Here is a 17,147-nt window from a genome sequence, read left to right as displayed (position 1 = left end):
TTCAGAGCGCGATACCATAGTCTTTCGAGACTGAAGGTTGCCAACAACAAGACAATACTTTAAACACTTGCTATGTAGGTGTGCCTTTGTTTTCCCCACAAAGATACTGGGGGGTGAGGAGAGAGAGAACGAATATGGGCTGGGACTGCAATGAGGGGAGAGGGACTTAAACTACTTGCCCCACCACAGTCCCACATCAGACTGCTCCTCCAGCTGCTATTTGACTAAGAATAAAATCTCCCAGTGCTACCAATGTATGTATGACCCTTGGAAGACACCCTTCCCAAGTCTGACAGATTTTTGTCCAAAAGTTGATGGTGCGAAAGGATAAAAGCCAACAGCAGTCACCAGTATGTTAGATCTGATCACAAACAAATTAGATTACTATTTTTTTCTGAGTAGATACCTATACTGTGCAGTGAAAAATGCTTACAAGAGGAAGACTCTGAGGCATGTAATTACTACAATAAGAGAGTGAAAATTCATATTCACGTATAAACTGCTTTATAAATAAAACATATTTCAAATTAGGCAGGATGGACATGGTAGATAAGGTTCAATATAACTTATAATTGATTTTGAACTGGGCACTTGCATGAGCCAAAGTCAAAGAAATGCAATACCTGCATTTGAGCCAAGTTATACTGTTCTTCTTTAGAAACCTTTAGAAACACTTTAGAAACCTTTTATATACCAATGCAAAGCATGTCCAAATGTCAATTAACAAGCAGGGTAAGAACTAAAGTGCACCTCCAAGTAGTATACTCATTAAGGCACATGTGCCTTTATTTTTATACTAAACCAATAAAAGACATTCTGGTTTTCTAAAAATCTCAGAGTTCAGACAGCAGGGCAGAAAGGCACATCTGGCTGGCTTCCATGCAAACAGCACAAACACTTCTCCTCTCCAAAAATTCCATACAAGACAGTACAGCCAAAAACTTAAAGGTAAACAAACCTGAACTTGCTGGAAAGCTTTGAGCCTCTTCTTGAACCTGGAAGGCAGAACAAAATCACATCCCCGAGCAAGCAATGCCAATTCCTTTCGCAGATCAGGATCTTGCCGTAACGAAATCTCCTTTATCCTCATGCTTTCAGATTTCATAAAATGCTTGTGTGTGCGCCAGTCCAGGCACTCGAGTCCCAGTAAACAGCAGAGTCCTATTATCACACAGTGCCACTTAAAGCCACAGCTGTGTTTTACTTCTGTGTTATTCTGAGAGTCAGTTCAACTTCGCCTGCTCCATACATTACAAGGGAACTTGGCTGGAAGTGCAAACACAGATTGGAAAGTCACTTTGGGAGCCTGCCCCTTACTCCATGCATTCCATTGTCTTAATTGTATAGTACAGCATGGAAAAGACACAAGCCTGCTATAAAACTGGCACTTGAAACCATCAATAAGAGAAACTTCCACTTTAGAAACCAGAAAGGAACATAACCAGAGAGGAACAAGCATGCCAGGCATAGAGGTTTTGTAGTTTCCTCTCTTCCTTTTGTCACAAGCCACTCACTGTCAAATCTCAAAGTATCCTGTTGAGGGATTAAAGCTCACACTCTTCCAAAACTTGCGCAGCTCTTTAAGTGCTTTGTGCGCCAGAAAAGGAAGCAACCTTAAGCAGCAAATCTCAGTACAATAGACTGGTGTACAAAATAAACTGACAAGTAATGAAATAAGCATGAACTATATCAAGCACCAAAGCAAAAAAGAATCTTCACTAAAAAAAAAAGTTGTTGCAATCTTCTCTGAGATAACTCTTCACTTCTCCCTCTGCCTCCCCCTCAGAATAAAGAAGCTTTTTTACTACACATAATACAACTTGATGTTCAAGTCCCATGATCCTAAGCTGTTTTTTACACATGAATGAATAGATCCTCAGTCCCCTTAATTTGTAAATTTGTGCATGTTAGCAAGTCTGAGACTGCATCCAGATCTATCAATTCAGTGCAATTCTATACATGTTTACTTAGAAGTAAGCCCACTGAGTGTAACAAAGCTTACTCCCAAGTAAGTGTGTATAAGGACCATAGCCTTACAGAGGCACAAATTCCATACTACTACAGAATAGGGCTTGAACACGTCAAAGTGAATTGAAGTCTATGAACATTCCCTAGAAGATCTGAGTTCAAGCCATATTTTATTCTTAGCTCTGTTATTAATAAAGGCGTTTGAAAATGGTGTTATTTGCTTTACAAAGTAAGCCCTTTGTGTTCAGTAAGACTTAGGCCATAAACCTATAGCCTTACTCAGCAGAAACAAACACCTCCAGTTATTAATACTATTCCAATTGAAAGGTATTGCTTTGCTTGCCCAAAGAATTTGAACTATTACAACAAAATCATTAACCAAAGGTTAAAATGATTGACAAGAAAACAAGCTTTAAGTTACTTTTCAGTACTTGATACAACCTCCTCAGTGTCAGCAAGCAATTTCATATAAGATATCCCTTTTTGCAATCTAAACGACAACTGAAGCTCTCCAAAAAGTGTTCAATGTAAGGCTATGAACAGAATCTGGCCTATCTGCCACAGCTCCTGACTTGCTTGATTACTAGCCACACAACCTTCAAATCAGCACAAAAGCCAGGCTGCAGAAATGGTCCAGCCACCCTTAGAACCACAGCCATTTGCTGAGCTTGAAAGAGGTTCATGGTTACCTTAGTGCAGTGATTGTCAACCTTTTTCATCTTGCGGCACACCAAAAGGGCACTAAAATGGCCAAGGCACATCGTGCTGTTGGTGGGGGGGGGCTCACATCCCCCAACATCCCTACTAATAAATGACCCTCTCCCAAATTCCCGCAGCACACCCGGGGACCATTCACAGCACACCAATGTGCCAAGGCACAGTTGCTGAAAATGGCTACCTTAGTGCCTAAAATGTTGATGCCATTGCTAGATAATTCAAAACAGTTTTTAGCAATGCTATAAGGAAGTACTGGCACACTACTGTTCCTAAATATGAGAATTTGGAGGTCAATTCAATTTTATTTCTGTCTTAAATTTTGCTAGTTAAAGTATAGATACGAGTTTGAAAACATACAATTATTTGACTTAACTGTACAGACTTCTCTTTCATCCTCATGAAAGACCATGACACATTACAAGCAAGCCTGAACTATTTTTGTCTGGACTCTCCTTTGCCTTTCAGCAAGGACTTTAAATGAAGAAGATTCTACTAAAGCCAAATGGGAGGTTGTTTGCATTCCTAGGATGTCTGCTGGTAAGTGGATGGGACAGACATGAATGCAGAAACAGAGCTGGTCCAAGCTTCCAAGCTTCTTTGTTTCTGCAGCTGTAGATGAACTAAAATTTTGCTACCATCTCCCCCATGATGTCTTATCATGAGCAGAGGAGCATAATATACAATAACATACTAAATAAGAATGGATCTGTAAGGTTTGTAAAAACAATGAAAATTGCTCTTTCTGTTACCATTAGCTATGTTATCCTACCCCTTTAGGTTATGATATAGTGGTACACTAAAATCCCAGAAACCATTAAGACTCACTCTGTACAAACAGTAACACTTCATTTAAACCAGGGGTGTCCAAAGTTTTTGGTAGGAGGGCCACATCATCTCTCTGACACTGTGTTGGGGGCCAGGGGGAAAAAGAATTAATTTACATTTAAAATGTGAATAAATCAATCAACAATCAACAGTATTTATATACCGCTTTTCAACTCAAAGTTCACAAAGCGGTTTACAGAGAAAAATCAAATAACTAAATGGCTCCCTGTCCCAAAAGGGCTCACAATCTAAAAGATGCAAATGAATACCAGCAGACAGCCACTAGAACAGACACTGCTGGGGTGAGGTGGGCCAGTTACTCTCCCCCTGCTAAAAAAAGGAGCACCCACTTGAAAAAGTGCCTCTTACCCAATTAGTAGGGGAAAATTTACATAAGTTTAAGGGGAAAATTTACATAAGTTTACATAAATGAATATATTAAAGATGAACTTATATGAATGAATGAAGGTCTTGCAATAGCTCAAGGCCTATAAAAGGCCTTGCACAAAGCAAGGATGGCCTTTCCTTTGCTGCCGCTGCTGCATCACAGACATGAAACAACAAGCAGTGGAGGGAGCCATCATCCCACAGCTCACGCGAGACGTCAAATAGTCGCCCTCATGCTGAGAGCAGTTGTGTCGGGCCAGTGTGGGCTCCAACAAATCTCCAGATGGCCAGAGGTTCGTTGGAGACTGGGGGCTCCCTGAGGGCCGCATCGAGAGACCTCAAGGGCCGCAAGTGGTCCCAGGGCCGGGGTTTGAGCACCCCTGATTTAAACAGATGAAACAACTTGCAGAAAGCAAAACTAACACAAGACCAACTTTATGCTCCAAGTTAAGGAAGACCTGCAAGCTACAGGAGGTAAAACCTATCCCATTAAAACCTGTTGAGCAGAGAATGTGCCTCTGGAATAATTAAAGCAGTTTCCAACTAATCTCGAATACCTCAGGTGGAGTTTGTAAAGGAGGAGGAAAACTATGGCACTCTCATTTCAGCATCATCTACCAGGAGCAGGAAAGACTGCACATTAAAATAACTAAGGGATTGCCCATTTGGCTGTTCACATCTTACCATGGTGAGAGGGCAAAGGAGGAGAACACAGGGTCAAAATCAGATCCTGACTTCTCCAAGTAGGGGCTGTGGGAGGAGGAATACAGAAATTGCCATCCCAACAGGCCCACTGTAGATATGAAAGTGCTATCACTTTTCTCTTTTAAGGTCTAATGACCCAAGAGGTCCTTCACTCAATATTGGCTCTCCCTGTTCAGTTATTCAGGTTTTCTCCCATACAGCAAGGAAAGAAAACCACATGGGATTCAGTGCCTGCTAATTCTCTCTTAGAAGAGAAACCTGGTGGAGTAAATGGCAGCCAATCAAATCCAGAGGAAGCAGAATCAAATGCCTCTTTCCCTGTGCCTGATTGCCATTTTAAGTGACATATGTTAGAAATCAGTATCCAAATATATAGCTTGGGTTTAAGCTTTCTGAAGATATGGTGTTCTGAGATCTGCTTCCAAAAACAAGCACGCTGAAAACTAACACACAGTATTTACACAAATACTAGTTTGAAGGAGTTCTGTCAGCAGCTTTTAAATTTTCACTGTTTGTCTGCACTGGTAATACTAATGCTGCTAACTTCCCCTTCAATTAAGATGACTGGGGGAAAATGTGGTATCAGAAGAGCTTTTTGAAAAGAACATGAATACACATACACATGTCGCTACCATCTCCCCCATGGAGATGGTAGAAAACTATGGAGATGGTAGGAGAATTATCTTTCAGTACCTTCAGTAGTTATGCCCATAAGCCGCCTCAATAAATGCTTTCAACATTGTATTTACATCATGCAATTAAAAAAGCTTCAAAATCCAATCTATTGTGAGAAAGTACACAGACACCACCTTAACATAAACACATACTAAAATTTCATTCAGTTTTGGCTTTCAAAGCCTCCAGTCAGTAATCTCACTTTAATTATAGCTTCAGAACAGTTTCCTGTGTGTTCTATTCTGCTCCTTCCATGAAGTTCATACAATTTAGAGAATGAAAGTTGGAATGCAGAGTCAGCTTCTAAAAAGCCACATATGCACTTTAAAAATCTGCTTCTATAAAGCTAAGATGGATGCACCAGAACTGCAGAACAGATTCGGAACGTTCTCCACCACCTAATAAGACACAATTTAGGCCAGGGATGGCCAATTGATTGTCCACAGACAGATCCCCATGCAAAAAAAATTTATTTGGGTCATGAGCAGGTGTACTAAAAACTAATCAAGTTTGGGAAAACCTCTGATCCATTTCACTCTAAAAAGACAAGAAAACAATTTCAGACATTAATGTGAGAGTCATGTTCTACATCAAGACTTGACAAAAACCTGGGCAACAGATCACCATGGTATATTACCTAGAAATTTCATTGTGGAGCCTAGTCCCTAAGAAGGGACAACCAGTCCCTTCTTTTTAAGTTAGCACAGTGTTTCTCAAACTGTGGGTCGAGACCCACTAGAAGGGACAACAAGTCCCTTCTTTTTAAGTTAGCACAGTGTTTCTCAAACTGTGGGTCGGGACCCACTAGGTGGGTCGCAAGCCAATTTCAGGAGGGTCCCCATTCATCTCAATATTTTATTTTTAATATATTAGACGATATATTAGACTTTTAATATATTAGACTATATTAGTCATGGTATGTGACTGCATTTAGGGAAATATTACAGACCTGTACTTTTAACAAGCTACTATGTATATTCTTTTAACAATGGTAGTAAATGGGACTTACTCCTGGGTAAGTGTGGATAGGATTGCAGCCTAGGATTGTTAAAAAATGTTCCTACTTGATATCACTTCCAATCATGACATCACTTCTGGTGGGTCCTGACAGATTCTCATTCTAAAAAGTGGGTCCTGGTGCTAAATTTGTGAAAACCACTGAGTTAGCAGGATAAGAAGTACACAAACAGCAGCATTTGTGTTACTTAACTACTCATCTCTGGCAGTGAATCTGAGTACCAAATTCTTTTTTAAGCAACATTTGCAACTATGTGTATCGCAGTAATCCATTTGGTTGGCACATATGGTTGGCACATGGCCAACCATTGGTTGCCATTTGGTTGGCACACGGCATGTTTGCCATTTGGTTGGCACATGGCATGAGGCAAGGAGCATAATGTTGGTATGTGTAGATTGGAAAATTTGCTTAACAGCAGGTGTTGATAAACTATGCTTTATTTTTGTGGGTGTGTTACTCTGTGTGTCGAGGTATTTATTTTTTAGTGCATACCATGTAAACGAAGTGTGAAGCAACAGCTGAGACACAAGAAAATGCAAAGCCGGAAAGGCTTCATCTATGATTTGGAGGAGAGTAACTCCAATGCAAATGGAATTAACAGATCTCCATTCAATTCTGGTGCAATGTACTTCATAGAACAATTGAGGATGGGAAGGGTTCATTACATGGTTCTATAAAAAGTATGGCCTTCCTGTCCTCTGGATCTGTGGCCTCCTGCCATCAGTCCAGTAAAATAGCCATAGTACTGATCTGGCTCTCTACTCTCCAAGCAGGCACCAAGTACACATATTTAGATGTGTGTTTTCTGCATACCTTGAATAAAGAGAAAATAAATAGCAATAAAACATTGACCTCTCCATCGTGTTCCTTTATTATTGCAGATCCTTCTTTCTCACATTGTTATTCTCCCAGCAAGGCACATACCAAGGAGAAAAACCTGTTGTCTCCTCCTTGTACAGCACAATGTGTTTTTAGGTTTTATTGATATATCAATTACACATAAGAACAGGGAAATTGCTCTTGCTAATCAAATCATGAGAATATTGCTTCGTGTGGGATACACTTAGGGCATATCGTGTGGGATACACTTAGTGGATTCCAGCACTGACATAAGGGCGATGCAGCTCTGAGGTAAGAGAAGAAACATTCCCTTACTTTGAGGAGGTCTCCGTGAGTGACACCCAACTGCAGGATGCAGCACATGTCCCATTGGCACGACTATGCCAGTGCTGGAAAGCACTGACATAAGGGGTTAGGATTGTGCCCTTAGTGTAGTATTCTGGAGGAAATTGATTTTCTACTGTTAGGAACACCTCTTTGTTAGCCCTTCTGGGCACACTGTATGTTTTCCTGCTGAGATCCACATCTATCTCTAGCATGAGAAGCAGTGTTAATGAACATATAGCACTAGGAATAGAACGAAGAGATCTATGTTTAGCAAGATGATTAGCAGGAGGCATCTGAAACTTGCCCTTGAGGACAACTGTTCACATGAGCTATAATTCATAAGAAAGGTATGCATTCCCATTGCTATCTGAAGGCCAAGAAGAGGTCTCCTCATTAAACATACTTATTTATGGCTCAATACTCCCCATCTTTAACTTGAAGATCATGTCCAACACACCTCTCCTACTCCAATACTCTTCTCTCATAGGTAATTCAACTGCTCTCTGCCACTCTTCTCAATTAGAGGCAGGATAGCGCATTATGCCAAAAGGCTCCTTATTTCTCATTGAGGTTTCAGATAATTCAGAACATATGGCAGTTATTCCAAGGAATGTGTACACTTGACAATTATACATCATGTGATGATTTAAATACATATCTTAGGCTGCATACCATGTATATATGTATGTGCGTGCGTGTGCGTGTGCGTGTGCGTGTGTGTGTGTGTGTGTGCGTGTGCGTGTATTCGGGGTTTGGCTGAATACATCCATGTTGTGAGCAGATCTTTCTGTTCCACTTCAGTGCCACATGACGTCCCCCTCAATAGGGGAACAGGGACGCTCTGGGCAGTCACATCGAGTGGCCTTCTGAGATGCCAGGCAGACAATGCGACTGGCCAGAGTTCCCTGTTCCCTGAACGAGGGGGACACTGCACAGTGCCAAAGTGGAACAGAAACAAGCGGTCCGAATGGGGACCACTTTTCTGTAGCTGGCCTAGTCCAAGAGTGTCAAACTCATTTCATACTGTAGGACAAACAGCATTCTTGGTGCCTGCTAAGGGCTGAACGTGACATCACTAAACAGGAAATGAAGTCATTAAGCAGAACATGGCCATATATAAGCACTTTTTTCCCCTCACTTAGGAACTCATTAGCTACAAAAGACAGGAGAGAAAAAATGTGCAAATCTTGATCATATTTTCAAGATTCAGAGGAGCCTAATTATCACCTGGGTTGCCCTTTGAGCTGAGACATCACTTCACAGCTCAGCAGCTGAGAGGTGCACTGAGAAGTGACACCTTGGTAGAAGTGGCACTGCTCAAAGGGCAGCACTGGGAAAGCCCCATTTTCATCTGAGCTGGATAAAGAGCTTCCATGGGCTGTATCTGGCTCACAGGCCTCACTTGCGACGCCCTTGGCCTAAGCAGAAAGAATGACATGACCTCTACTTTTCTTTGAAGACAACCTGAGGGGAGAGAGCAGAAGGGACTTCTCCCCCTCATCAGCACCAAGTGTTTTTGCTCCATTTCTGAGTGCACACCCAGCCAGTTTGTCTTCATATCAACCCCTGCGTGATCTGAGCGCCAAGATATATAGTTCAATTTCAAGTTTATTAGGTTGATCAGCACATAAGCCATACACCTATTTATCTAAAATCTTAAAACCAGAGTTTAAAACCACACAGAAACAGAATTTGATTATATCCACAACACACTCTTTGCAAAGACTACTTAACAGTAATTTCAGTCTTAAAGAGTCTGAAAACATAGAAAATTTATGTATCCATTTCTTTAAGAATCTCTCTCTCCCTGCTGTACATTTTGAGCATCGGAAAAAGATATGCACCGGGGTGTCTAATTCAGTTAAGGGACAATCACAATAATGCTGCTCAGGAGGGGTCCTTTGAAAACAACCCTTCACTTGTGCCGTTGGTAAAGCATTGCATCATGCAATCATATAAGCACGCCTCAACTTGGGAACCATCGGTACATAAAAATAAATGGGTAAAGAACATTTAGTGGGAAATTTAATGCCGAAATAAGAAGGGGAGCATTTACGCTTAGACTCCCTTAGAAGGCAACCCCAATCTTGAATTAATAGCTTTTCAACAAGCAGCAAAAGGCTTCTTCCACTGAATTTTTCTAGTGGCTGTAGGCCCAGTTCACATATTTTCATATTAATGTTGTTATTCCATTTTACCCAGCAGCATTCTTGTGCTGCTAGTTTTGTGAAAATAGGAAGATTTTCAGCAATTGTAAGTCTGTATTTAAATCTGATAGTAGCTTTCCAAATCAAGGCTGAAATCTTTGGAAGTCCCAATTCCAAGCGTATAACTTCAGAGGCTATACATGGGGGTAGGGCTAAAAGATTCCAAAAAAAGACTTGCTGGAGTCACTCAAGCTGTTCTATTGGTCCCAAAAACCAGATCGGTGAGCCATATAACATACGTGGCAATACCATTGCTTTATATGCCTTTAGGAGTGCTGGCACGTACTGTCTTCTTTTGTTGTAAATAAATTTTCTCAATGTTAGTAGCGTCAATTCAATTTTCCCTTTAAGATACTGTATATGTTTGGACCATGCAAGGTTAGATTGGAACACTACTCCAATATAGCAAAATTCATTAACCAGTTGCAACTTATACGGGCCAATTTTCCATCTTTCATTGGTCCTTCTTACTGATTTTGTAAAAACTAATATTTTAGATTTATCCTTATTTATTTCTAATAGTTCTTCACTACAGTAAGCAATAATGCTTTGATGGCACGTTTAAGACCAATCTGAGTTCTGGACAATAGAACATCCGCGTATAATAAGGCAGGAACTGGTTTGTTATCTAAGCATGTGCATGTATATCTAAATCAAGTAATTTAGGAACAAAGTCATTGAGATAGAGATTAAATAAATGCGGCGCAAGAACACATCCCTGCCTAAACCCTCTTTCAACATATATGGGTCGAGAAATAGCTCCATCTTTGTTCAGTTTAACATATAAGGAGTTTCCAGTGTATAAATTTATTATTAATTTTAACAATCTTTTAGGCATAGATGTAGAATTCAATTTATTCTAGAGTTTTGCTTGAGACACTGAGTCAAAGGCAGATCTATAAATGCTGCATATAAGAGGTGCCAGAAGCATTTAATGCATATTTACTTATCAATGATGACAAAGTAAAGCAATGATCGATACATGAGTAGCCTTTCCTGAACCCCGCTTGCTCGTCTCCTAGTATCTTCTCCTATTCTATCCAATCAAGAAGTTTTTCTTGCAATAAAGATGCATACATCTTGCCAATCACTGTTAAAAGGCTGATTGGTCGATAATTACTTGGGTCTGTCCTTTCCCCTTTTTTAAATATGTGTGCTACTAAGGATACTTTCCAAGCACTTGGGATAATTATTAATCAGCGTAAAGGAGGGTGCAAGTGCCCACCAGATCAGGTCTATCTTAAAAAGCTCAGCATGAATTGCATCTATCCCAGGAGATTTCCTCAACTTAAGCCTGTTGATCAGCGTTATGACTTCCTCGCAAGTAACAGGTTCCCATTCAGTAAACTGTGCAAGATGGATCTCAAAGTTCAGATCTGGTTCATGTTCATGTAAAGATTTTTAAAATGTTTTTCCCAATTTATCACAGAAACAGACGATCCAACAACACTTTTTGGCTTCAGCATTGGAGTAATTATTTGCCAAAGAGATATACCAGACTTCTCATTGGACCAAGATACATAGTGTATCCTGTATGTCATGCACACAATTCTCTTCTGTCCTAATCTGGCTGCTGTGCTGCCTGACAGTCCAACCCTGAGCTGCCCGGGGCAAGCAGCTGTAGTGGTGCCGAAAATGGCAGCTGCCGCATCCTATGTGTTTTGGGCAGCTGCCGGCGGCTCCTCGGGAGAAGGAGACTTTCATCCCCTTCCCCTGGGTAAAGGGAGTAGCCCCACAAAAGGTCAGTGAATCAAAAGCCTCCATGTTGGGAGGTGAGCCCAACACAGAAGTTTTGGATCTGGTGGAGTGTCACTCCACCAGTCCTGCCTCCCTCACTCCCCACTCCCTCCCCCGCATGCCTCTCCCCACCTCCCTATAATGCCGCCTCCCCACCTGTCTGCCTCCTCCTGCTTATCTCTCTGCTGCTCGCTGGTCCGTGTGACTGCCGAGCAGCGGAGATCGAGCCAGGTTATCCCTTCTCCCATATTTTCCGGCCCGCCCTCTTAGGTCATCTGAGGGGGCTTTCCTGCAAGTGCCGCCTTTCACCCAAGTTAGGGGGATGGCAGCACGAGGTGCTACAATTATGGAACTCCCTACCAAGAGAATTAAGATCTACCCCCTTCCTCATGGTGTTTCGGTGAAGCTTCAAAACCTTTCTGTTTGGCATTCGAGATGTCTGCCTCCGGTGCCTCTATAGTAGTTCCTTGAATTTTAATAGCTTTGCCCTCCTCCCGTTGGTTTATTTGTTTTTATACATCGTAGTTATTTATTTATTTTCCTATAACCGGTAAGCCGCCCCAGCAGAGGAAAGGCAGGATAAAAATCTTCTGAATAAATAAATAATTTGTAACACTCTCACTTGTTGCTACATAGCAGACTGCACTTTCCCTTTAGCACGTAATACTTTGTTAAATATCTATATACCAGAACCAGACAAAGTGCTATGCACCATGGAGCAAGAGAATGTAATTTTATTGCACCTTACAGTAAAGCTAAAATTTAAGGTTATTATGCTCAGCAAAATATAGCTTCAGGGACTCTAACCTTCCAAGCAAAATAGCAGTTTCTCTCAAACATGCTTTATGCCATCACAACTTGTTCTGCTTTGCCTACGACCTACCCTTTATAGTTTTCCCTAATTCTAGCCAGGGCCAATGCTGCAAATATACCTTGATCGTTCAACATCAAAGACACACATAGCGAATATGAATGTGGTGTTTAAAGTAGTGTAGGGCAAATTTTAAGATCATCATTTTCAGTTTACAAAGCTTTCAACATAAAGATTCATCATGGATAGAATTATTGCTTTGTAAAGCTGCACATATTACTGGGAACTTGTACATTCTGTTACTTGTATTACAACTGTTGCTACTATTCAAATGTTATCCCAATGCCCCCAATTCATGTAGCATACAAAGCAGTAGAGGAAACGAGGGGCCTTCATGGTACCCATTATCTCTGAGACACTGAGAGGTTTACTATGCACAAGCTAACCAGTTTCTAGCAGTGATACGAAACACTGAAAAGAGGTTTCCAGTGGCCGGAGATTATTACGCTAATATTTCAGTCGTATGATTCAAATTAATTACGAAAAAGAAAATGGTGAATTAGAATCTTAAAATCAAAATTTTGAGTCTGTGGAATGACTACTTCAAACTAGCTGTTAGATGGCAATATAGAATGCAGAAACAAAGCAATTCATATTACAAAAGACCACTTGTTTTAGTGCACAGTTCTTTCTTTGCTTATTTAAAAGCAATAGTAGTAGCTACAGCAAGAGAGTTTGCCCAGACTCTGATTCTGGATTGCTTTGTGAACATCCTACACCAGTGGTTCTCACACATTTAGTACCAGGACCCACTTTTTAGAATGAGAATCTGTCAGGACCCACCAGAAGTGATGTCATGGCAGGAAGCAACATCATCCAGCAGGAAAACTTAACAATCCTGGGCTGCAATCCTATCCACACTTACCCAGGAGTAAGTCCCATTTACTATCATTGGTAAAAGCATATACATAGTAGCTTGTTAAAATTACGGATCTGTAACATTTGTCTAAATGCAGTCACATACCATGGTAGCATTAAGTCTAATATATTGAAAATAAAATATTGAAATAAATGGGGACCCACCTGAAATTGGTTCATGACCCACCTAGTGGGTCCCAACTCACAGTTTGAGAATCACTGTCCTACACTATTTAAAGACCTTGGAAAACATAGGAAGCTCTAACAAGCAAAGCACTTTAGTTAAAATAGAAGTGAAGCCATGTTTGAGGTTCTGTACCATCAGTAATGTCTGGTATGCTATCTGCTAGAGAGAGGAAAAAATTAACAGCTGATGCCATGTACCATGCAAGGAACAAACGCTGACAACTACAAAAAATAAAATTTTACAGACTATAATTAGCTCATATTTGAAGGAACTGAGGAAATGGTATCAGCTTCATAGCATTCTCAGTATCACCACAGCTGTTATGTTCACTGCTCTACCACAGAGAAAGTTCATTTGAAGAAATGTTCAACTGAAGAATAATGTGAGGCTGAAGTCTACCGAGAAGGACTATGCTTGAGAGAGGACCAATGCAGTGTCAGTTTGTCCAGCAATGAAATGTTTCACGTCAATGGTTAAATCGATACTAGGAAATTCTTAACACGATGTCCAGTTTTTAGTGGAAGGTTTGGGCAATACTCTAGCTCAGATATCCACATTTCCCAATGAGACACTGACACAACAGCTGGTATCCCTCAACCTAATCACTTAAGTGCTTGCATGGCAAATTGAAGGACCGAACAGTTATTGCTATCATTTTTTCAAGTCTACACAGTTGCATATTTTACTTAAGGATGTGTTTATTATGCAAAATACACAGGGATGGTGTGCTCAACAGTAGGAATAGCACAGAACCAGCTATGACTGCACTAGATGGTATTTCTTCTGTGAGGTACTTTTCTGATCTGCTTCCAATTTAGTGCTACCAACACTGGGGAAAGCAACAGCCTGGACATTCATATACACTGGTCACATCAAGATTTGTTTGTTCTGAGGATGATTTTTTTGGGAAACAAAAGACATTCTTACGTGCCCCGACATCTAAAGGTCACTATATGATTTATTGTAGGCAAAATGTTCAAACTGAGAAGAAACCGAGAGGAGAACTGTCACTACCACCACCTCCACTTACTGTGGTCACTCAATCAGATGGACTGGATCTCTCCTTACAAGCTATTTAAAACACACCTTGAGGGAGAATGCTTTGGAACTGTTTGTTACTACTTTGTGTATTTATTACCTTTCAGGTGTCTATTTGGATCACAGAACTGGGAGAAGAACTAAGATGAACAGAAATTTGAGAGAGTTTCATTTGGGAAAAAGGAAGTCACAGCAGCAAGAAAGTGTCAGTGAACGAAAAGAATTTATTATATTCACTTTACCAGTCTTGATTTCCTCAAGACATCCAAACATAACTCTTTGATTGTGAACTCTTTGAATGCAGAGATCAATAATGATAAAATTGATGTAAGCTGCCCTGCCCACCAAGGCAGGGTGAGATGTACCAATAAAGATTAGAAGGGCCATGTTGAGTTCATAAAAGAAAAAGCAAACCTACAATCCTTATACAAGGTGTACATACAGGACTACCAAACTAGCTCAGCAGTGCAAAGCAAAATTTTTTCACAGGTTGCAATCCTATACACCAGTAATTTTCAACCTTTTTCGTCTCATGGCACACTGGCAAGGCACTAAAATGGTCAAGGCACACCATCAGTTTTTGGTCAACTGACAAGACACACTGTGCTACCAATGGCTCACATCCTCCAATGGCCCTACTACTAAGTGACCCTCTCCCAAATTTCCACAGCACACCTAGGGACCATTCGCAGCAGTGGTGGACCTTTCCAGCCCCGCACCCCAGGACAAAGGTCTGTGATGGTGCCTCCTACAGAATGCTGATGCCACCCCCACATGCAAATCTGCCCCCACTCTCACTGCCACATTCTGAACCCTCATGCGACTCCAGGACACATTGGGGAACCCTCAGGAGGCTTCCCTGCACTCAAACAGTGCTTCCAGCAAACCGGAAGCACAGTTTCCAACTGCACTGGGAGCCTCAGTGAAGCTTCTGTGTGGTCCTAGAGCAGTGGTTCCCAACTTTTAGGAGCCCGTGGACCACCGAGACAAACATTGGAATTGTCGTGGACCATGTGCAACCCCCTCCATCCCCACCACACACAAAAATGCAATTCACTTTGATAACCCATGGGGGAGGACTCAGCGAGACAATGGAAACACAAGCTGCAGGGGGGGCCATTCCCTGCCCTCTCTCATGATCCATTGAGAAGCATCTTGCTGAGTCCTCGCAAACCACTTCTCAGGGTCTCATGGACCACCTGTGGTCATAAGAACAGTCCCACTGGTTCAGGCCATAAGCCCATCTAGTCCAGATCCTTGTATCTCACAGTGGCCCACCAAATACCTCAGGGAGCACACAAGACAACAAGAGACCTGCATCCTGGTGCCTTCCCTTACATCTGGAATTCTGAATAACCCATTTCTAAAATCAGGAGGTTGCACATACACGTCATGGCTTGTAACCGGTGATGGATTTTTCCTCCAGAAATTTGTCCAATCCCATTTTAAATGCATCTAGGCCCGATGCCATCACCACATACTGTGGCAAAGAGCGCCACAGATTAGACCACAGGTTGGGAACCACTGTCCTAGAGTCACGCAAGGCTCTGCGCCTGGGGTGTTTGTCCCTTTTACTAAATGACAAGTCTGCCACCAATTCGCAGCACACCAATGCGCCATGGCGCAGTGGTTGAAAATGGCTCCTATACACACTTACCTGAGCGTAAGCCCCAGTGAACATAGAGGGACGTACTTCCTAGTAAATACACTGAAGATTGCACTCACTTGTATTTAAAGCAGTTGGTCAAACAGCAAAACCACTTACACGTCTGGTGCTTGAAGATCTACGCATTCCTCGAGCATGAGAGAAGCTTCGTGGGCTCGTTGGTGTTCCAAGGGGGAGAGCAGTAGGAAGGTGGGGAGGACTTGTGGGAGACAACAGACTGCCTAACACGCTCTGCTTCGAGACACAGTTGATCTCAGTAAAGATGTGCTCGCTGCTCAAAGCATCGCCACCACCGATTTCAACCTTCCCCTCGTTGGTGATGCTTCTCAGGTAGTCCTTGAGCATCACCTGAGTGGCCGCCTCGCTCAGCCAGCACAAGAAGAGCTCATCCACTTTCATTTTGAGGACAGGCTGCAAAACTTTCACAGCAGGCATTTTTGGATCCCTTTCCCTGCTCTGTTTTTGGTGCTTCCACAAAACTGGGGGCTAATTTTCAATTCGGAACCACTTTATTCCTTTAAACTGTTCCTATGGGGAAAGCATCTCAAGCACCAGCACACCCCACACTGTCCCAGGACCACACACTATGCAATAAAGCTGCCACAAAGCACCACCATTATCACAGGCAAGTTCGGCCAGCGGAGAGGGGGGAGGGGGAAGAAGGAGAGACGAGCAGCACCTTCCTCGCTATGCAACACTGAGGATATGCACACGCCGCCTGCTGCCCCTCAACCCGGAAATAAGTGCGGGGACGTGATGACGTCACCGCAATTACATCCCCCAGGGTTCGCGGCGAGCCAGCGTTGCGGACGGTTGTTTTTTTTTAAAGAAAGGGGAGGGTGGCCGTTGGAGCGGTGCGAGACCGCGCCCATCTGAGCCACGCCCCCTTCTCCCCTCGCCTTTTTAAGGGCGTGCGCGAGAGCGGGAGGTTTCAGTACTGCGCTGGTGTCTGATATTTTTCTCTCTCTCGAGAAAGATCAGACACCCTCAGGCACCAGCCTTAAATGGCTCCCTTCCTGCCCTTTTAATGCACTTCTCTCTGAGAGGTGCATTGAAAGGAGGGGGGAAGGGAGCCTTTCAAGGGCTTCAGGAGTTCACGCACAGCCAGTGGAAATAATATA

The 17,147-nt window shown here is 42.2% G+C and overlaps 1 protein-coding gene across 2 annotated transcripts in view; it reads right to left on the bottom strand.

Annotated features, from left to right (window-relative positions):
* The window catches only part of PPP2R3B (protein phosphatase 2 regulatory subunit B''beta), a 40,472-nt gene extending 23,759 nt beyond the window's left edge, over positions 1–16,713 (bottom strand). The window contains exon 1 of one of the 2 annotated variants that reach the window (XM_066621773.1): positions 16,126–16,713. In XM_066621773.1, coding sequence (XP_066477870.1) covers positions 16,126–16,461 — 336 coding nt within the window. In that variant the 5' untranslated portion in view covers positions 16,462–16,713. Of the gene's footprint in view, positions 1–958; positions 1,508–16,125 lie in introns of those variants that run through there. The other variant, XM_066621774.1, reaches the window with a different exon arrangement.
* Between the last annotated feature and the right edge of the window lie 434 nt (positions 16,714–17,147).

This window comes from Tiliqua scincoides, chromosome 3 (genome assembly GCF_035046505.1).
Source record: "Tiliqua scincoides isolate rTilSci1 chromosome 3, rTilSci1.hap2, whole genome shotgun sequence".
Lineage (NCBI taxonomy): Eukaryota > Metazoa > Chordata > Lepidosauria > Squamata > Scincidae > Tiliqua > Tiliqua scincoides.
Note: the sequence above shows the minus strand (reverse complement) of the source record. Positions and strands in the feature narration are given on the sequence as shown.